The sequence below is a fragment of the Calidris pugnax genome, unplaced genomic scaffold (assembly GCF_001431845.1).
Source record: "Calidris pugnax isolate Ruff unplaced genomic scaffold, ASM143184v1 scaffold44, whole genome shotgun sequence".
Taxonomy (NCBI): domain Eukaryota; kingdom Metazoa; phylum Chordata; class Aves; order Charadriiformes; family Scolopacidae; genus Calidris; species Calidris pugnax.
In genome coordinates, this window is record NW_015094506.1 from 8,018,813 (window position 1) to 8,040,920 (window position 22,108).

Genomic DNA, 22,108 nt, shown 5'->3' on the forward strand with positions numbered 1-22,108 from the left:
AGTCAAATCCATAACGTGATTTTGTAGTATAGCATTAGATTGAGTCTGAAACTCTCACAGGGACAGAAACACAGCTTTCTGTGCATATGCACAACACGTGCCTAAGGAAGTAGTCTGCTGACAGAAAACACTGAATTACTGTGTAAATATGGTTGATTTTACTGTTTGCAAGAAAATTAAGGAAACAAAAGCCAAACTAATAATATGCTGAATTATTCAGCCAACAGTGTGCACATCTGTGTTTTGCGTCCCTTCTGCTGCAAAAGCTGGTGGCAAGACTAGAAATGCAGGGAAAATGATTAAGCTTAGCTAATTTGTTTGGCTTATTCGGCAGATGGAAAAATACTCAGGCACTTTTGTATGGTAGAGAAATGAATAATTGAGGATGTTAGCGGCATTGAAGAAGCAGTGCAAACTGAACTCTGCGTAACTTTTGTTTATGGACAGAGGGGAGTTGGGACCGAAGTTCTGGGCAATTCTCTGTCCTGGAGTCATTTCCATAGGGGCATATGGGTGGGAAGAACACCCAGGCAAGCCTTGTAACCCATATAGGTCTTTGCAGAATGCAGAGAGGAAAGTATTTTAATCTGGGGCAAAACAATATATAACCGGTCTTAAAGACCTTTTCAAATTCTGAAAGCATTTGTAGATGTCATGTCTTGTTTGCAGAGAATGGCATGAGTACCAACCATCTCTTTTATCTGAAGATCCCAAGTGCTCTTAACATGCGCATCTCATGACCTCATTCACAACCAGCTGTCTTCAGAAAATCTCCCTCTCTCTAGTGATCGTGTTCCAAATTCTGAAGATTTTTTGAAGTAAAGCCCAAAACCAAAGCTAGCTTTGGCAAAATTAGCTACTTTTCTTACTCTCATTTTCAAAAACAGTTTAATTACAAAAAAAATCAGCCCAAAAACACAATGAGCACAGAAGAATTCTGTCTAGATGCTCAGAGTCCACCAAACAGAAAGGCTCTATTAGAAGTTCTAGGCAATCCTGCTTACAGCCAGTACTGTATCAGCCATGGTAAAGGTATTTGTGTGCACAAGGATGGATTTGTGTCTTCAGAACATAAATAATTCTATAATTCCCACATGCCCAGCTTCAGTACACAGGGAATTTTTAAAGGAGAAAGGTCAAATTTTGTTTGCAAATTCTTGTTTGGTGTTAAATTGAGCTAAAAAGCACTAAGGCAACTTCTGAAAGACAAATGCTACAAGCATTGTCTGAAGCATTACGTGTGATTTTCCTAACTCTCTTCAGAAAGCATTATTGTTTAGAGAAGAAATGTGTAAATATTTGAGATGAACAAAGAAAATTGGGAGAGTCAGGAATAGATCCATAGTGGAAATCTAGTTCCATTTTTGGTTATAAACATAAATACTGCACGCTCAGTTTCAGATGTGTATTTCTGAAACACATTAATTCACTATTTTGGTAATCATCATTTAAACAGTGTAAAACAGTCGTGAGGATGCAAAGCTTAATTCTTTTGAGTATTGCTTTCTTACCTGTTAGCAGCCAACTTGTTTGAGATGAAGCCCCCTGGAATTTGTGTCACAATGTAACCCCAGAAAAAAGAGCCATGAATGAGTCCCACCGTCTCTGGATCCCAGTTGAACTGAGCTTTCTGAAAAGGAGACAGAAAAAAAGCTGTAAGATGAAGCATACTCATTATAAGATAACTACTGTTTGGGGGTCACACAGAAGTCGTCCCATCCTCCAAAACAAGGCAGCCTCTTTACGCAGGCTGGTGTTGTTGAGCTTGAAACCCACCAGTTAAGGCCAAAGGATGTCAGACTCCCATGTGAGATTACTGCCTTACTCTTAGCTTTCAACAGGGTAGATAGGAGGGGGAAAGGTTTCAGACAGAAGGCAGCTAACACTGGACCTTCATCTTTGCTGCTTGTCGCTGGTTCCCCCTGGGCTGCTTAGTCCTGAAACCTTTTTTTCCAAGCCTGCTCCATGTTATAAGAAGGAACTGATGCCATTCAATAGACATACCCATGTCCCCAAGATTATCAAGCTTGCTTATGTCCTTTGGATTGATCAGCTTCCTCCTCAGGCTTATCTATGGTTCTCCTTGTCAGGGTTTCTTCTCTATGGTCTCCTTGTCAGGCTGTGTCTGACCATTCACCATCTGCATTAGGTGGCATGGGAGCAGAAAAAGGCAGGGGGAGGGTGTCGGGGAGGGGTAATATCTAGAAACAAGTCAATCTGGAGATAAAACTAGGTAACACTAGCTATCTGACCCATTTATTTTTATTAAAATACAGTTGTAGGTCTGGATTTGGGTACAGAAGGCCACCCACAGGCTGGTCATAGATGGTTCCTGGCCAAAAATATCTGCAGTGAAGAGAAATGCTTTCACCAATATGCCTCATCCTTGGATACCAAGCAGTTTCAGATCCAAGGTCCCCTCCTACCCTCTATTCTGGGAGGTCAGACAGGGCCTGGCTGAGTATAATTACACTAATGTAAGGTCAGTGCCAACTTTTCCTCCTTGAACCCTCAGCTCAGGAGAACTGTTTAGGAGCAAAGAGAAGCTATGATGGTTTGCTTCATGATCATTTTAATGCTAATCATACCATAGGGAAAAGTGGCTAAGCATCATGTGAGGAAGCATCACAGATGCCTCTCAGATTCTGAATTAAAATTGTCACTAAAACACTACAGAAAAATGAAAACTAGAATGATAAACCTGAAGATCTCTTTTTTCTGTATTTACTTTGTATGTGGAAAAATAAGAAGTTTTCCCCAGCAGGCTGATTTTTTCTCCCAAACAAGCAAACTAAAAAGAGCTCCTCATTTGACCTGCAGGGAAAAAGATGGCATTCATTAACCAGGTATATTTACAGAGAGCTAAAGGAGTTCCCTCACCATCAATATGCATTCTGACAAGAGACCCACTTTCCTGTGCTGAGTTGCATTTCTGTTTAAATACCTAATTTTCTACTAGTGACTTCCAGCTTAGTTTCTAGGTAGCGTTAATTTCTGAAGGCAGAAACACCATAGGACATGGAAAAACTTCCTGTACCAGGAGGTGCTCATGCCCAAACAGAATAATTTGAGATTTGTGAGATGAGTTTGTCTGAATTTCTTCAAAATGCCTCTTCTGAGCTTTCCAGCCTATGCAGGCCTTTCTTTTGCTCCAGGGTGAAATACAGAACCAGAAAGTCACAGCAGGACCCCAGGGACCAAGAATTAGACTGAACACTAATTCAGCAGCAAGTCTAAACAGCAGAAGCTGGTCAGAGGGGACTGCAGATGATGAAGAACTGGGAAACTCTTCATTAACTTCGGTAAATATTTCTAGGGTTTACTGAGTCTGATTAGAAATACTCTTAACTTTGGAAATTTACTATAGACACATTCTACAATTTTCTTGTACCAAAAGTTAATATATTTGGGACAAAAGATAATGAATAATTTTACAGCCTTTCATTCACCTCTAGCAACACAAGAGAAGGTACCTGCCTCTCTGGGAGATGTGTTTTGTTTTAGAGAATGTACTGACAAACAAAGGGTACCCATGGGTTGGAGGAAGCCTCGGTTCCCTAAGAGGGTCTGATTATGCTTTGTCCTTCTGTAGTGGCTTTCTTCCTAGACCTCAGCCCATGAAGAATCCTCAGGTAGGAGTCAATATTCCTGTGAATAATTTGTTATGACAGAATTAAATAAGAATGAAGCCCCTACACATCTATGTGAATCCAAACTCATATGTGTCTGGTTTTGATCTATGTATACACATTACTTTGACATGTGGCACTCGGAAGATTTTGCAGTGGGGTCTGCTCAGAACAGTGAAAGGAAGATGTTTTCTCACCTGTAGCTCTGGTTTCCCATTAACATAGACAGTGTTATTGTTCACCATTTCCACGATGGCAACGCCCAGGTTGCACCTAATCCCGAAGGAGATGCAAAAGCCCAGGCCGCTCATTATGGCGATGATGTAGCGCTTGGGCAGTCCACAGCAGTAGCAGTCGCAGGGTGCCGGCCTGCGGGGGCTTGCCTGCACAGGCCGCCCCTCTTCTGTCAGCTCAATGTGGTCCTCATCTACGTTGGTGCCATCGATTTTCCTAAACAGGGAAAAAAAAAAAAAAAAAAAAAAAAGAACATGCCATAGTGTCTCAGTAAAATTAGCCGAAATGTAGATGGGCAGTTCTCTCCAGCCAGCTGCTATGTCATCTCCTTGCGAGGCGTTTGTCTCTTGGTGTTGGGATGAATTAGTGCTGGGCAGGCTGTGAAAGGGCAGCATAGACTACACTTTTTTATGAACAACCTCTGAAGTTTGTAAATCCGAGCAACCCAGCTGGACAGCTAGCTGGAAAAATGCTCACGGGGTATTCATGAGCATAATTATGGGTGCTAAATGGAGCTCTGTTATGATAAATTCTGCTTGTTGTTAGGAAAATATACATATGAAAAAATAAATCATAATTTCTAACCAGATCCACTTACCAGAGCTGGCAGTTGGTTTCAAGAAAAGGGCAAATACAGCACAAAGCATGGGTGTGCTCAGCCCAAAACTCCCTGTCAATTTGTTTTCACCTCTAGGACAAAAATCAGGACTATACTGAAGAGGAGAAAAGGCTCTGGCATCAGAGCCCCTGACTAAGATGTAAAAGAGCCAGGACCAAACTTTCTCTGCCTGAGGGATTTGAAACCACATGTTCCCCCCTTCTCTGAAGCATCCTCTTGCTACAAGAACTTAGGTCACTGCAAGGTGAACCCCTGCAACTCCTATTGTTGAACTTGCTGCCTTTTGTGTAAAATACTTAATATTAAATGAGACCTGAAGGAGAACAGCAACTTTCTGGGCTGTTGATTCACCACTCCTCAGTAGTGGAGGCGTAAGAGGGCTTTGCCTGGGATCAAATTTGTTGTGGCAACTGCAGTGCAGTTGGGAGGGAAGATCGGAGATAGGAGCAAAAAATACCCAGCTATTTCAGCCTGCAAGAGGTTGCCCACAGGCTAGCAACTAACATGGAGAGTGCAGCTCCTCCGGCTTTATGTATCCAGACTTTCCTTTTCCTATAAGCAGCCCAGCTGAGAGATTCATATTAAATGAAATAGCACTTCCATGTAATCTGAAATTGCATAATAGTGCAATTAAAAATTAATTTGCTATCCCAATCTGATCGGAGCTATTAACATCCCATGCTGCAGGACCAGGAAATGTCTCTGGTAGAAAAGGTGAGGAGAGAAAGAACCAAATACACACCCATGGACGGGAGGTAAATGCTTCCTTCCCTAACATTAACTTCCCATGCATTTGTTTTAAATGCAGAATATGGGTTTTCTGACATGCTGAAGCACACGATTAGCTGTGAATACATGACTACGCCACTGAACACTACCCATGAGCTTAAGGTTAAGTGCTACTAAAAGGAGGCCTCAGTCAGTGGCTGCACTTTCAGTTTTGGCATTGCTCTGAAGCAGCAAGCTCAGGGTCCAGCCTCTTTTGTGTCTGCCATGGAGTTACTCCCAGTACTGTGAAAATATGAACAGTTACTTAATCTAAAGGAAGCCCAGCTTGCCATAGAAGATGATGAAATGATTTCATTCACTCTTTTCTGATAAGGAGTAACTTATTTCCTTCTTTCACACATCTGGCTGAGTGTATTTGAAATCCAATGCACTTTGGTTTTCCATATAAAAATCAGCTATAAAGAAATGTTGACAGAACATATATGGATGGGCTACACCTGGCTGATCTACCCAGTCAGTAGCTGGTTGGGACTTTTGGGAGAACAATGTTGGTTTAATCACAGCTTTCTCCAGTTGCCGTAAGTCTAATGTATTACCCATAATTTAACAGATAGTATGGCATACTAAAGGGTTTGCAAATATAGGTGGTACGTATGGCTTCCTGGGTTGCTTCCTGTGGATTTAAATATATCTTTCCAACATGAAGTTTCACTTAAAAATCTCAGCATTTCTAGGCTTTAGAGCTACAGGCTAATTTGTGCATCATTTACTATAGTATTCCTTTATACATCTAATCATAAAACCATTAATTCAGCTTTAGCCTTAGCAAAAAGAAAAATGTCCATCGGCTCACATTTCCAAGAAACACTAGAATCAGAGTGTTTGGGACCAGAAGGGAACTCCCAGGATTATTTGATTTAATCCCTTGCTCAAAGCAGTGCTAACTGCAAAGTTAGATCATTAGCTCATTGTCAGGCTGGAGGGAAGACTTTGCATTAAAGCAAGGTAACACAGGAAATGTGATATTACTGTGGTGTTATTGAAGGTGATTGAGATCTTATGATTCACTGGCAGGGAAACAGCATTTGTTAGTGAAATGAGAGTACAGAGAGTAATGCAGTCAGGCACTTTAAAAAGAAGACACTATATATTCCATGTTCTGTGTGCTAATATAGGTAGGTGTAAACTGAATAAAATATCAAAAATTCAGGAAACAAAAAGACAATTGAATAATTATTTTTTAGAACTGTTGTCATCTCTAAAGTGTTATTAACAAACCGAAAGAAGAATTTGTCTTCCTCTAACATAATATTAGATGCTGATTGAATTAAATCAAAGCACAATTTCTCAATTTTTTATACCTTTACCAGGCTCTCTATTTATAAGAGAGACATTAGACTTTAATTGGTGCATTATTTTGGGCAGCTAGCAAGGATTAGACACATCATGCAAAGCCAAAACATCTGTTCTGATCTGGACATTTTCAGCTGGCTGTCAGTTCAGATAGGCATGAAAACATCCTTCTGCTCCAAATTCACTGTTAAAAGTGGTAAGCCTGGACTAGCGCTATGTGCCAACACTGCCTCTGCAAAGAAATTAATTGTTTTGCTATTGTATTCAACTACTCATTAAAAAAAGCAAGTTGAGGACTGGTCCGTGGCCCCAAATTCAGACAGTATATTCTATGCCCCCAAAGCTTAATGTTAAATGCTCCATAGAAAATTTGTCTTGGAGAACTATTTTGCAATAGCAGTCCAAGTGGAGTCAGGCTGCAGCATTAGCAGTGCAGACATTCACAGAACCAATGTCTGACTAGCTTTTTTTTGGCTTAATTTTATTGAACATGTATATAATTAAAGTATGGCAACTCCGTGAAAAGGTGAGAAATACGTCTTCCAATTGATCCATGTATTTTGGTACTGCCACTGAAAATTTTCACTTCTTGTACACCAATGATTTAAAAGAAAAGTGCTTCAGAGCTAGGACTCTCCTCTAATTGTCTAGCATAGGAGAGCATTTAGCTGCATGGGAAATATTCAGTCCTTATATTAGTCAGTTTCCTTTTTTCAGCAAACATACAACACTTGGCACGTAAGGAGAGCTAAGCTATTTGAAGATACCTGCATCCATGTTCTATGCCTAAGTGCCATAATAACTGTATGCAAAATTTCTCTTCATTATTGAATGACATTATGCTGGTATATACAGAATTTTGGAAGAATGAAAGAAATTTTGAAAATTCCTATCAATAATAAGTAAAATCCCTAGAACATGTATACATTCCAGTGATCTCTTTTTATGGGATTTTAGCATAGGAATTAGTTATTTCTTAAAATTATAAAGTAGGTGGACTAGAATCATACTACTTAATTTCATTTGATTAAAAACACATAGAATCTACAATAATGGGCAAATATTAATACTTGCCACAAGTTGGAACACATTCTAGAATGACTTTTACCAGATATTACAGTCTTTCACAGGTAGCTATAGCACGATCATATACAATGTTCAAATCTCACATCAACAAATCCAGCATCAGTCATCACATGCTACAATTACTGATGATCCTGGCCTAACTTCAGAAACTACACATTGACTGTCGAAAAATAGCATTTATCTGAAAGCAGATACAATCTTCTGAGACCTCGTTTACTCTCTAGGGATTTTCCCAGGTGATAATTTTCCATACCATGTCCTGCAATTGATGCACTGGTACAAAATCCCAGTACAGACAGGCAAACCTCCTTGAGTCACTCAGCGCGTGGGAGCTCTCTGGCTGGTTTCTGCATGGTATTTGCATGAAAGTCATGGCTTGTCTCCAGCGTGTGCCCTGTGGGACTGCATCTCACAGGTGCTGCACTCCCAGGCTGCAGGGCAGCCTTGCAGTTTCTCCTCAGCATCGCCTCAGTCTGCTGGAGGGATGCCCCTCGGGAGCTGCAGCCCAGCCCTGCACATGTGTATTGTGCCCTTGCACTAACACCGTTGTACGAGAGGCCTCGCACGGGTCTCAAACCAGTTTAGTCTGGTGCACATGGGCTGCAGTGCACTAAACTCTCTGTACTTGTGTGCAAGGGAAAAATTTGAGAGGACTAAGGCTGTGATCCAGCACAGGGGGAGGAGCCCTGGCCAATGCAAGGGTATATGGCCCAGCTTCAAGTTGCAGTTTTTAGCAGTTTAGGCTGTCTAATTCATCAAGGGCCATCTGTACCTATCGGGGCCCAGGCTACGTACAGCAGCTGTGTGACATGGGCCCTATGACTTTTCGCGTTAACAGTGACATTATTTGAGTTGTAAACCCACTGAGTCACTTCCCACTTCATCAGTAAGCCCACAGTTGCCATTAGCTGGTCCAAGACTCCCGAAATCCTCAGAGTAGGCAGAGCCTGAGATTTTGCTTTAGTTCATGAATTTTCCTTTGACTACACCAAGTTCACAAAAGGCCCAAAGTGTTTGTGCATGACAAGAAGCTCTGCAGGAAAAGCTTTCTTTTCTGGGAAACTTATAAGGCTTGCAGAGCACCAACTCTAATATCCATTCACCCAAGCCTTGAATCCTCTAACTCTTTTTTCCCTGTATTTAACTAAACAAGAACAAACCCAATTTTGCATAGAGAATTATTTTGTACAAAACATCTGAAATATTCTAGGATCTCACAAATGAAACTGTTGGCAACAGCCTAGAGAGAGGACACCTCTCCAGTTCTGCTGGTTCAGTCCCTCTTACCTTCCTTCCATGATTCAGCAACCCTACAGTAACCTCCTGCGGACAGATCCTTCTTTTGCAGCACCCACAAAATAACATGAGGTTGCTACACAGCTGTGAGGAGGCAGTGAGTTGCTTTATGCTGCCTGTGCTTCAGCAGTTGAATTTGTCCATGGACAATCTCTGTGGACCAGCCAGTATCTGGCAGCTGGTCTTGCAGACTCTGGCTTCTGGGTCTGCTCTGTTGTTTTCCAGGTAGAGGAAACATGATAGGAAGGCATAGAGTCTTCATATTTACCAAAGCTAAAAAGTATTTTTCTACCCACTTTGCTAGTTTTGATCCAACATCAACACATGGCAGCCGGTGAAATCACACTTGCAGACCTCATCAAGAATGCCCATTAATATAGTTAATCACTTATCAAATGCTAAAAGAGAAACCAAATTCTTTGCTGATTTACACCATATTAAAGCCAATTGGATTGGATCAAGAGCAAAGTTGGCATTGCAGCTGGCACGTATACATATGTACCATCATGTAGAAACAAAAGTGTATGCTCCTGTTGGTAGGCTAAGCTATAGAGAATGAAGTTAAAAACATGCCTGTTTCATTCCTTACAGAAACCTTCAAATATGACTTCATACTTCTGAAGAGACTGCTCAACTTGCAGCAGTTCTTACTTAGATCTGATTGCACACATAGTAAAAAAACTTCTGTTGTTTGGATTATTTCCTCCACTGGTTAGTACATCTAAGACCAACACTGATATAAATATGTTTAAAACAGAAAATAATTAAGTCCAGAAAACTTTCAACTCAGATTTGGTTTGGTTTGATTCTGAGCAATGTTACTGAAGCTGGATGCCAGTACTATCAACTGCATAAGAACCGGCATGACATCGTTGATACATGGCTACAAGAGGAGAGTAATCTGGATAATTTAAAGTTTGCATATCATTTCCGCATCACAAACCCAGTGTACTGACACATCATATACTCATTAAATGCGAATCCTACATGTGTTTGGTCAAAGTGGCCAGCAGATCCCACAGCAAAGAGAATTTATGATTAAGTGACCTAACTTGATATTTAAAAAAAAAAAGCCTGAATCTAAAAGTAAAAATAAAAAAAAGGCAAAACATCAGACTTTATCTATACTACTGTAAATGAAGAAAAGTTAAGTTGTAACTGTGGGGAACACAGATACTCTGTTCACATGGTATAGAAATAATGTAACTGGCAATCTACCAGTGTATATTAGTAACTTTGTTGAAAGAATATGTGCCTATTTTCTTGCATATACATGCTGTAGTATGATACATATAAAATATTACATATTTTCTTGCGATCAAAGGCACATTCAGATGTGCCAAGAACTGTATCTCAACTCAAAATAGCACTCCCAAAAGAAGGTAATGAGACAGATATAAAAGCAAATACAATTCAATCACAAAAAATACATTCAGTTAAAATGTTGGCCTGATCCATACAAAGATTTGAAACACTTAGTTTCAAATGCAAGCATGCAAGAAATGCCATTAAACCCTCTGGCTCTCATCTATTGATTACACAAATAAATATTGTCAGTGGCCATTACTAATAGAAATAGTCTTCCATTTAAATATGAAATCTCTTCCCCTTTATGAAACTGGCCATTTGTTACATTGTATTTTCATTTATTAAAAAAAAAAATAATCTCCGTTTGTTGTTTCATAAACTGTCAGATTAAGATAAAAATCTTTAATCTTTTTTCTGGTTTTGCTAGCTAACAGCTGCTTCTCCTGTTTCTCTTTCTAATTTGTTAGTCTCAGTAAACACACACATACACATCTATACTTAATAAATTTTCTCTTATTGATTTGGAACAAGATTTTCATAAAGCCTCTGTAATTCAGGAACATTAAGTCTAATTTCAAGAGTGGCATCATTTGGGACTATTAATTCCCATTAAATCATCAGTTTTTCGCATGCAAGCTAAACCACAGAATTATTCATGTTTAATTATTTAAAAGTTTTTTAATTAAAACACTTTTTCATGCTCTTTGTAATATTAGAACACTATTTTGTAACTTATTTTCATCTTTTTTTTGTTTAATATAAATATTCTATTATCTATAGTCATACACTGTTTAACAGTGCTCCTTTTACATCTTCTCTCTTGCAGCAAGGTGTCCCTCGCTACCTGAACTCAGACATTAATTTTGCAACTCTAATTTCTGTTTTATGTTTCTACATTTTTCTGTCCTTCATTTCTCTTTAATGAATTGAACCAATGGACCTGTCTGGGAATTTTCTGTAGGGTTTTACCTTCTCAGATTCCCCAGCGAGTCACTAAGGGTGTTCTTCACCTCTTCCTTTCCTGGGTTAAAAAATCTTTCCTTCAGGGAACCGAACACTTCAAAAGGCATTTTGTCTTTCTTCTTCAGTAAATCCTTTATGTTAACAAGCATTCACTTCTGCTGTCATCTTTCCTGATGCCAGACTCGGGAGCCTCCACTAGTCCCCTTGGTGACCTCTGCAATAACAACCAGTTGCTCAAGAAAGGAGCATGGAAGAAAAGAGAAAAAAAAAAAATAATCAAACCAAATCTTCCAAAGCCAGAAAGTCAGTCGGGAGAAATCTCTGGAGCGAGCCCCCCTCGGAAGCGCTCAGGGGCTCTGTGGTGCACTTGCAGCAGCTCCGCCGTGCATCTGTGAGGGGTCCGGTACCTGTATGGGGACAGCGAGTCCAGAGGCTGCAGCTGGGGAGCTGGAGGTGCTGCCGAGGGCCGGTGTCCCTGGCTGGCCAGGACACTGCTGCTGGCTCCACGGGCAAACCTCACTCAGGCTGGCTGGCGGGGGCTCATCCTCAGTCCTTCCCTCCCTCCCTCCTTCCCTCCCTCCCCTGCTTCTTTCACATCGAGATCCTGTGCAAGGTGGTGCTATAGTAACGGACACAATACCTGTCCTCAAGCCGCTCCAGTTCGTTAATAAGACCTCATCTATGGCAAGGGCAAGAAGTTTATTAAACATTTACGAGGCCTTTCTGTAGGGAGGGGATTATTGCAAGCTACAGTTCCCATTCACTCGGTGCACCCCGATGCAGCTGCTGGTTTGAACCCAGAGCCACCTTCCCCAGCCTGGTCATTTATTATTGATGTTCCTGGGCCCTTGGGCAGACAGACACAGAAGTGCATTGGTGCGATGCTGTTTGACTAAGCAACAAAAGACAGGTTTTAAATTAAATGCATTACATTTTTGAAACTCAAATTGGCTGAAAGAGGTGAACCTGTCCAACTCAACATGACTTCATGACGACAATACACTTTTCCTAGCATGGCAGAAAGTATTTAATTAAAATATTTGTGGAAATGCAGCTGGCCAGTACGCTCATCAAGCCTGCATGTTAGCTGGAGTCAAATGAAAATAATTCCTCTTTTCGCAAGGCCTGAGTTATGGTTATGAAAAGAAAAAACAAAAGAAGCCCCCATTCAGATTGGTTTTGGGCTACTGTCAGCCCTTCCCTGCTCCCTGGGTGGAGGGAAAGGCAGAAACCTCCCAGGTTGTTCAAAAAATGAAAGTCTTTGTGTTTTCCGTGTTCTTGCCTTGCGCTCCCAAGGAATGTTAAATTAGGAGCCTGTCTGTGCCTCATCAGGCCAACAGCAGGAGAGTTGATTTCCCCTGGAAGCCCCCAGCTGCAAGTTGCCATGTGGAGGACAGGTGAGCAGGCAACTGCCCACCCATGAACCCCCACCACCACTCTGCCACCGGCCAAGTGGTGCCCCCAAGCAAGCTGTTGTGGCTTTGCTCCCTTGTACTCATCCTTCCAGGCCACAGTTTCCCCCCTAACTTCTGTGCAGAACTTGGTCTACTCAGACTCGACAGAGAGAAAAAAGGAAAAAGAAAGCAGAAAATCGGTTCTTTCAGAAAAACAAACCAGATCTGAGTTGCTTTCACTTGCAGACTCCTCATTTGGGTGTTTGAGCTGAATGAGTGGGATGTAAATCTGGGCCAAAGCATGGCAAGGACTGGACTTCTGTCCCTCCATTCCTCCTCTGGCTCCTTGCATGGGCCACCAGTCTCTGGGTTTTATATGTCTCCATAATGCAAATACCAAATACCTGGATTGTCCCGGCTCCCCTAAAAGAAGGGAATATTGGAATAAAAAAAACACTTCCTCATGGTTACACATCCATGGCAAGCAGCCTGCACTGAAATCTGGAGAGGAGAGGGAGAGGGAAGTAGTTGGGAGCTGAGGAAGTGTTGCTTGGCCGGAGTCTCTTCTGTTGCAGAACTGGTTACAGTTTCTTCCTCCTGTTTGAATAATTCATGTGCTGTAAAGCCGTGTTGGAAAACTCCAGGCTCAGCACAGGTAACTCACACATCTGTCGGAGCAGACAGTCCTCACATAGCGAGCAGTAACCGCAGCTAGGGCCGTGGGGCCAGCCAGCTCCCAACACTACCTACCAGTATGGCTGTAGCAGGGCTTCTCTGGGTATATTTCTGTCTAGTTGGGTTGAACAGCAACTGCTCTCACTGCCAACTCAAGAACCACCTGGTAAACTCTCCCTGCAGCATCTCTTGCTGCCCTGAGAGAAGCTGCACCTCCTCCTCTTCACGCTGCTCCATCTCCATCCACAGCTGAGCCAGAGGAGGAAACTCTTCCTGGTTTCTCATTCCAGACACATGGCCGTGGTGCACCCTGGCTCACTGGGGCGTGCAGCAGCAAGGTCACCATTGTGGAAAGGAGCACAGGCCCAACACAATCACATACACACATTGAAACAGGGTCTCCAATTTCAGAGGTCACACAGAAAATGAACACTAGCAGGCTGACTGCCAGACATCAGGGCATATATGCTTTTAGGGATATATACAAATAGAAGTATATCATGAAATTGTCTTCCATTTAAACTAACATCCATTTGCTAGCATTTGGGATAGTTTCCTGTGTGATTTTAAGGCACCTGAACACCTGAAACCATGAAAGAATCCAGGTCCAAACTGGAAACAGTGCAAGGAATTCACCTTAGAACACCGAGGCTCAGGTTAGAAAGTGATGTTCAAAACCTGTGTCTCCCAGCAGCTGTGGAACAGAGGTTTTTCAGTTTGCCCTTCTTCCTGGACTTCTGGTGCTGCTTCAGTTAAAGCGAGCACATAGCAGACCCAAGAAAGGAGCTATGCTTGAAATTTAGTGTTTTGTTCACTTATACACACATCCTCTAATTGCATTTAGCATGGAAGTCTGAAGTCTGTCCTTCATGCATCTGGGAATGCTTCAAGCAGCTCCCTCTGTCCTGGTTGGCATCTGTCAGGGTACATTCCTCTCACAGAAGAAAGAGGACCCCATTAGCGATATTTCCCACCTCACCACTAGCAGAATTGTACATTTCTCACATCAGGTTTCACCTCTCCCTTGTCTTCATGCTTTGCAATCCTTCCATTGCCTGCAGCTCTGCGGCGCTGCAGTGCTGGCCCCTCTTGAAATTCACTGACCCTTTCCCTAAGGCTTAAAGAAAGGATGTTACTCACTCTTCTCTGCTGGGAGGCTGCTTGACAGGAGCAGTGCAGCTTCTCCACTTCCTCCTCCCCAGGTTCACAGAGTAGTAAAATGCCCAGACTCCAAAACTCTTTGGCAAAGAGTGTCACAGCAGCTTTGCGGTGCCCTGCTCCTGTCGGGGCACTGTCCACAGGGACACCATCCAACTCCCAGCAAGGATGTGTCGGGTAACACCATGGCAATCCCTATGTGACTTAATCTCTGTACGTGTTTTGGAACATCAGCTGAAGAAAATCTTTTTTCTTCTGCATTTCCTAACATGATATCCCTTATGGACCCAGCTGTCATTGTGCCTACTTTTTTCATTCCTCTTTTAACCCTATGCTTTAATTTTCTTTTATGGATGTTGAATTACTCTTTTGTGATTCTCCTTCTGATATCTCAGACCTTCTTAAAACACATTGTAACATATCATATCATTGTAAGTCTGCTGCTTGCAAGTTGGAATCTAAGTCCAAGACACAGCATGATTTGGGCCTGCATTTGCACAGAGATATTTTGCAAAATTAAAACTACTCCTGGCTCAAAGACCTCTAGTAAGGCTGTATTAAAACTGTATTTTAGAGCAGTTATGGACATAAAACCAGCATGCAGACAGCCACTGCTGTGGGCTCATATATTATCATTACCTCGGGTGCTCAAGAATAAAATGAGTTGTAAAAAAATTTGGAAACCGGTCAAATGCGCCTATAGGAGATATGCCATTCTAACAATAGCTGTGCCTTGCTGATACAGGGCTAGATTCAGGGTTGCAGCATCCCCTTAAGAAAACTAAGCATGAAAATGTCAGAGCTAGCAATAAACACAACTCTTACCTGGAAGAATAGTTTCTACAGGGGCATGTAAAAGTAGAGGCTATCTGATTTGTTACAGTTATTTATTTTGTTGAAAAGCCTTGGAAAATCACCTTTATGCTACTCCTACTGTTGATTCCTCAAAAAAATGGTTGAGGTAAAATCTTTGCCACATTTAAAGGGAGAATTTTGCTACTGGTTTCAGTGCAGACTGGATAGCACACACATTTCATATGCAGGTGTCATTCAGACAGTGTGCTTCTGGTAACTACAATTCCTGATACAGCCTTGCAAGCAGCCACTTCTCCCAACGATTGTAAAATATAAAAATTTGAACTCATTAAATGTTAAACCATCATGATCATTCATACCCTGACACTAACATTCCAGGAAAGTAAATGTAACCATTCAGTGTCTTTGCTGAACTAACATAAAGATGCTTCACTTCATGCTGTGTGGTCAGCCTTAAGGATAACCAAAGGCTGCTGGGGTCCTCCAGTGGAAACACGCGCAAGTGCAAAGCATCACAGCCTGGGCAGTTGAGGTCAGACTAGAATAATGTTAATTTTTAACCGGTTTCTTTTCAGTTCAAGGCCCTGTGATCGCATCCCTGGTGCTCATAGCTGCTTGTTGGATCACATTTTGCTTTTGTTATTCCTTTAGAGAAACTCTCCTTTGGTAAAGCAAGTTACAAGTTACTTATCCGTGGCTCTGGTCTTCCTAGGTGACTCTGTGTTCTAGCTCTTACCAACAGCTCGAACACTAGAAAATCGTGGGTGCCCTGTCTCCCTGACTTAAGATTTCTTAACATGAAATTGAATTAAAACATCTTAGTATTTCAAAATGACGTGGTTTTGGAAGTTTTAAATACCTAATTTTTCTTCCAAAAGGAGTGAAATAATGAAATAGAAGTGATGAATACCGGTTTCATCTGCATGTAGGCCATATGATTGGTAGACTTTGAAGTCTACAGCAGTGTGAGTTTAACAATGCTTTTACCATGGACACGATCTTTTATAAAAGTTGTCTTGTAGATTTTTTGGTATCTTGTCAAATGTGGGCTACCCTGCTGCTTATTTTTTATAAAATGTAGCAGCTGAGGATCCTAGAAATTTTTACTCCTGTAAAAAGGATTGAAATTGGCTCAAAAGTTAAGAGAGGATACAGAGGAAGAGGCAGGATGATCACATAAGTTTTGTATCAGCAGGACACAAAGCTAAAAATTATATTTGGGGCCCTAAGAAATCACAAGATTATAGCTTAGAAAGCATGAGAGTTCTTTTCTAAACGGGTTTATTTTACCTTTTTCCTTTCTGAAGTTTTGGGGAGCATTGAAGTCGCTCAAAGCTGAAATTGTCGTTTCACCTCAGGAAGCAGAACATTAAACCAGGCAAATAAAAATCCTCCAGTAGGAGACAAGAGTTGTAATATTGCACTGCTCCTGAGACTGAGGCACAGCACTCGGGGAACAAAAATCCTCATGTGACTCTTGCCTGTGGTCAGCTTCTTCAGGGGAGGGGACAGCAGCAGCCTTAGCTTTCTCCTGAAACCAATTATTTCCAAAGAAAAAATATTAAACGTGGTTTTCATATGAGAGTCTCTTTCATCTTTCATTATACTTCCAACAAAAATCACAACTGTAGATACAGTAAAAGAAACAAGAAAAAAGTGTCCAGATATAATAAAAAGAACACACATTTAGACATGTCACAGAAATGGCTGTGTAAAGGTAGGCTTGAGTGAAGATCGTTTCGTTCATCATGAAACTGAGTATCAAGCAGAGTTTAGAAGCTAAGCCTAAGCAATAACACTTTTCAAACTGCAAACCTCACCACCACATGTGGTGGTGTCTGTGTTGGTGGCTGTGTCTGCTATGTGCTCCCTACAAACATGAAATTACCAGCATCAGGGTGTGAGTTCGGGATTCCAAGGGTGGGATCAGGGTTCCTAGGCGAGTTTCCATACTATGTTCTCAAAGGAGTTTCTTTCAGTACTTTGCACATGCAAAGGGCCACTCAGATGACAAGCATATTTAATCATTAGATGTAAAACTTCGGGATGAAATAATTTCTCCTTTTGTATTTGTCTAGTGATGGTGTACTGGAGACCCTATTTCTATTGGCATCTGTAAGAGCTACATAAAAGAAGCATACTATAGGAATCCAGCCTTCAAGATCTACAGCGTCTGATGTCAAAGATAAAAGGGTTAACCTGGGATCTCATGTTATACAGGGGTTTGGATTAAATGATCAAACTGGTCCTTCAGGTTTTGAAATGTATGGCTTGACAACATCTGCCCTTTTCCTCCATAAATTCAGATGGATTCAAAGACTTCAGGATTCTGATTTACATTTTACCATGTATAAGAACTCATCCCTTTCTAGCTCTGTCAAAACACTTTGCATTGATTCAGCCCAAATCATATTTTCAGATGATATGTTTGTTTCCCTGATATGTGACAAAACTGGCGTTAATTTCAAATGGTTAAAAAAGATCATCTTTAGTTTCTAGGTTCTGCTTCCTTATCAGGTAGCTGATGGGAAAGAAATTTGATCACAGTTGGGCAAGAAATAAAAATAGATGTTCTACTGTTGCTCACAACAAATAAAACAATAATGGAGATAGGAATTCTGATTTATAATTTTTTCTTAATGGAAACTGCTAATTAAAAGGTAACTTATTACACCTTATACAGTAAGTAGGAGGGCTTTTTAAAGCATTTCTGTGTGGAAAGCTATTACGTGGAGCACTTCTGTTTCCCCTCAAAAGGATAGAGCTTCACTATTATTGCACTAACTACTATAGATATATTTAATGCTAGAAAACATTCTTTAATTTTAAATTTCATACAATGTCACATTTAAATTTTCATATGTTAAGTATGAGCCTCTTCAATAGAAGCCCTCCCTAAGGTAAAAAAAAAAAAGTTCCATATATAGAGCCAATAAGCACTGTGTAAAACTTAGTTTTCTAAATCTGATATTTTTGTGGCTAACTTTGCAAACACTCTTCACTACTCTCCCAAAAGTGAATGGGTCCAAATGCTAAGAAAGGGTGACAGTACACCTACCAGCAAAAAAAAAAAAAAAAGGAAAAAATAAAGCCAGTGTATTTAAAGCCAGTGTATTCAATGTGGTGATTTCTGTGCATATAGGAATTCTCTACGCTATTTAAAAATAGGTCCTTTTTTACTTTCAGAAAGGAGTATAACAAAAGCCTTGTAGCTGGATAAGAACATTTCTAGAATGCAATTTATTTGCAAGTTGCTTGGGTTCTAGTGACACCTTATGGTCGTTTTATTATATTTTACAGATCGTTTTTAAAATGAAGATTTCTTTTAGCCTGTTAAAGCCTGTCACTATCAGCAAGGAACTACTTCAATGTTTCTAGAAAACTTTTTGTTACAAGTTACTCAAAAACTCATTTTATCCCTTCAATTTGCCTGTTTTTCCATTTGTCCTTATTAAGAAAATAGATTTTAAAGGGGAATAGTCTTTGGTACCGTCTTCTCTCTGTGTGTAACAGATAATCTGTCAGGCAGTACATCCATAACATGCTATTCAAAAACTATCTGTGGTAATACCTGACTTGTGAATACAGTCTCTCACTGGATTGATCCACCAAATTATACTGTATAGTTCATTGTGTCCCTCTAACCCCAGCTCTGAACTGTTTTATGGAAAACATCATGAAAGAAGTTAAAAAAATTATTTTCATTTAAATTTGGTCAAAACCCAAACCTTTCCAATATGTAAGCAAATATCCGAACCACCTCCTGTGTGAAGATGAGAATTTATAAAACCTGCCTTCCTGGGGCTCTGCCTTACATTAATTTTCTAGTGTTTAATAGGAGCAATCTCACTCTACAGCCCTTTCCTCACTTGAAGTGCGAAGTTGGTCCCTCTAACGAGCCAATGGTTTCCAGAAACCTTATATGCATTCCTTACCTTTAGTATTTCAATCACCCCCTCATCAAACAAGCGTTGAAAGTGGCCAATAGGTTCAAAGTTGCAAAGGGCTGAGAAGAAACAAGGGAGAAGAATGACTGAGCAGTCACATTGGTCTTAAAAACAGAGTTTAAAATCTACGTATGCAACAATTTCCTTGGAAGGAGGAGTTGCGTTTATGCTGAACTGCAGGAAGGCTTATTTATATTAGAATAAAATTCACTCCAGAATAAATTTTATATAGCCCCTTCTGATTAAAAAATTCATTATGGCATAGAGATACAGCTTAAAATAGCAAGTCAACTTTTTGTTTCACTGAGCAAAATAATTCTGTTTAAAATTGATATTTTAATTGCTGGCAATCTGTGTTAGTACCCAAATATAATGTCATCTCTTACAATCTATAAATTAGAAAATTCAAAAAGCCACATGTTTTTGCAGGACTTCTAACAATATTGCTAAGGTGCCTGAAATCCCTGGCTAAGCACCTAGGACCAGCTGCAGCTTTTTTTTGAAAGAATGGAAAGGCTATCAGTTCTATTTTCATTTAAAAACACTAGTTTTTCCAAGTTAAGAAACTGAGCAACACTGGAAAAGTAAAACCTTCTCTTACCTTAAAATGCACTCATAAAAAAGAACTGATGAAAAATGCAATTCTTCAACTGTGGCACGTTGAGGGACACAGTGATCAGTAACAGAGAGTTCAGGACAGTGCTTGTAATTACTAGTAGTAATACTTTCATTCAAATAAATTTGTTTTAAAACACACAGTTTTAATAAAGTTCCTCTTTTATCAATCTAATCTCCATGTAGTTTTATATACTGAATATTTTACTTACCTTTCACCAGCAAATGTCTGCTAGACCAAAACAGGGAAAAAAGTGAGTAATTTATTCAACTTTCTAATTGCAATCACTCAATCTAGCAAAGTAGTCATTTCCAACCCAAAAAAAACAGACAGAGAACTGAAAGATTCCAGTAAGTGTGTTATGGCTAAATCACATCTGAGCTCCAGCAGCTGCCTGTCAGCAGGAGTAGCTGTCAGGACCAGTTAAGCTCTTTCATGAGACAGCAGCAGCCAGCACCCTCTGCACAGGCAACTCAGGAATTAGAACACAGCGGGTGGGCAGGGGACACTATCTCAAAGAAAACAGGTCCATGCTTATGGGGCTGGCACTGGATATTCAGTTATTTTAGTTATTTTGGCAGACGACAGTTTCCACTTGCCCTTTTTCTTATTTTATTTTTTTTTCCCAGCCCTTCCCTGAAACCTGCCTTCTTGCCCTGCACGGCTGCTCCATCAACCACCTCCTGGGCTGCATCAAAAGAAGCATGGTCAGCAGGTGGAGGGAGGTGATTCTTCCCCTCTGCTCCACTCTGGTGAGACCCTACCTGGAGTACTGCATCCAGCTCTGGGGCCCCCAACAAAATAAGGACATGGACCTGCTGGAACAAGTCCAGAGGAGGGCCACAAAGATGGTCAGAGGGCTGGAGCACCTCTCCTGTGAGAAGACAGGCTGAGAGAGTTGGGATTCTGGGATTCTGTGATTTTTCAGCCTAGAGAAGAGAAGGCTGCGGGGATACCTTACAGCAGCCTTTTTGTACTTAACGGAGGCCTACAGGAGAGATGGGGAGGGACTCTGTATCAGAGAGTGTAGCGATAGGACAAGGGGTAATGGTTTTAAACTGGAAGAGAGGAGATTTAGATTAGATATCAAGAAGAAATTTTTTACTATGAGGGTGGTGAGACACAGGTTGCCCAGGGAAATTGTGGAGGCCCCATCCTTGGAAGTGTTCAAGGCCAGGCTGGATGGGGCTTTGAGCAACCTGGTCTGGTGGGAGGTGTCCCTGCCCATGGCAGAGGGGTTGGAACTTGATGATCTTTAGGGTCCCTTCCAACTCTAACCATTCTATGATCACTCTATGATTCTGTAATCCTCTGGATCACTTACCTGCAGCTGCTTTGATAACATTTCTCCTTCAGTCTCATGCTGCCCATAGAACAGGTAGCAAAGGAAACACAAGCCCACTCATCAGCCACCTCCATCACGCAGCCTGGCAGCTTGCCACACCTGGACCATCAAGCAGAGATGCAGCGCCTCAGGTTAGGTTCCCTTCTGCAGCCCCTGATGCCAATCTCCAGGTGAAGAGCAGCAGGCACAATGTTCAGGCTGCCACTGTCAGCACTCTCTTACCAAGCATCACCAGAAAAAAAAAAATTGTCAGAGCCCTCTGATTTTTGTTGCCCTTCTATAACTTTACACAGCCATGCGCTGCCTGTGAGCACTGATGTAGGAAAGAAAATCGAAGAGGGGACCTGCAGGAGATGGCTGCACCAGAAAGGGCCTGAAAAAGGAGCTGGCACAGAGTCTTAAGAAAAATTCTGACAAAAGAAATGCTATACATGCGACTGACCTCAGTTATACTGGCAATTATGTATGAAGAGACTTCTTTAATTTCTTTAATGTGCAGAAAATCCAAGGCTTTGTACTATCTATGTCATTAAAAGAATAAGGAAACACCTACCCAGCAGCCAGTTGATGATCTGATTAACTTAAGCAATACGTATAGTGCTTGTTCGATCAAAGAGCTTCAACCGTATGGCTCTGGTTTGCAAACTGTGGCAATGAGTATAATGCACAGGTCGTATTTCACTGGAAAACATTTTTTTGTTGATCAGTAAGAATCAAGAAAGGAATTCTTTAGAAAATACAGAGCATATATGCACAATCAAACTACAAAAATCTCAACTAATTTTAAAGAGTTTCCTGCTTGCCAAATAATAAAAAAGAACAGGCTAATCAAGAATATAATCTTGCACAGGATTCTCCTGCTCTGATTTTGTAAGATACAATTGCTGTAAGATACAACTATTTTTATAAATTCTTATAGAAATAATAATAATTAAAAAAA

The 22,108-nt window shown here is 40.8% G+C and overlaps 1 protein-coding gene across 2 annotated transcripts in view; it reads right to left on the reverse strand.

The window, feature by feature from the left end:
- Positions 1 to 11,357, reverse strand: part of SLC17A8 (solute carrier family 17 (vesicular glutamate transporter), member 8) — a 28,001-nt gene extending 16,644 nt beyond the window's left edge. Inside the window, exons 1-3 of one of the 2 annotated variants that reach the window (XM_014963488.1) lie at positions 11,224 to 11,357; positions 3,827 to 4,079; positions 1,512 to 1,630 (exon numbers count right to left, since the gene is read on the reverse strand). In XM_014963488.1, coding sequence (XP_014818974.1) covers positions 1,512 to 1,630; positions 3,827 to 4,079; positions 11,224 to 11,324 — 473 coding nt within the window. In that variant the 5' untranslated portion in view covers positions 11,325 to 11,357. The remainder of the gene's footprint in view (positions 1 to 1,511; positions 1,631 to 3,826; positions 4,080 to 11,223) is intronic. The other variant, XM_014963489.1, reaches the window with a different exon arrangement.
- Between the last annotated feature and the right edge of the window lie 10,751 nt (positions 11,358 to 22,108).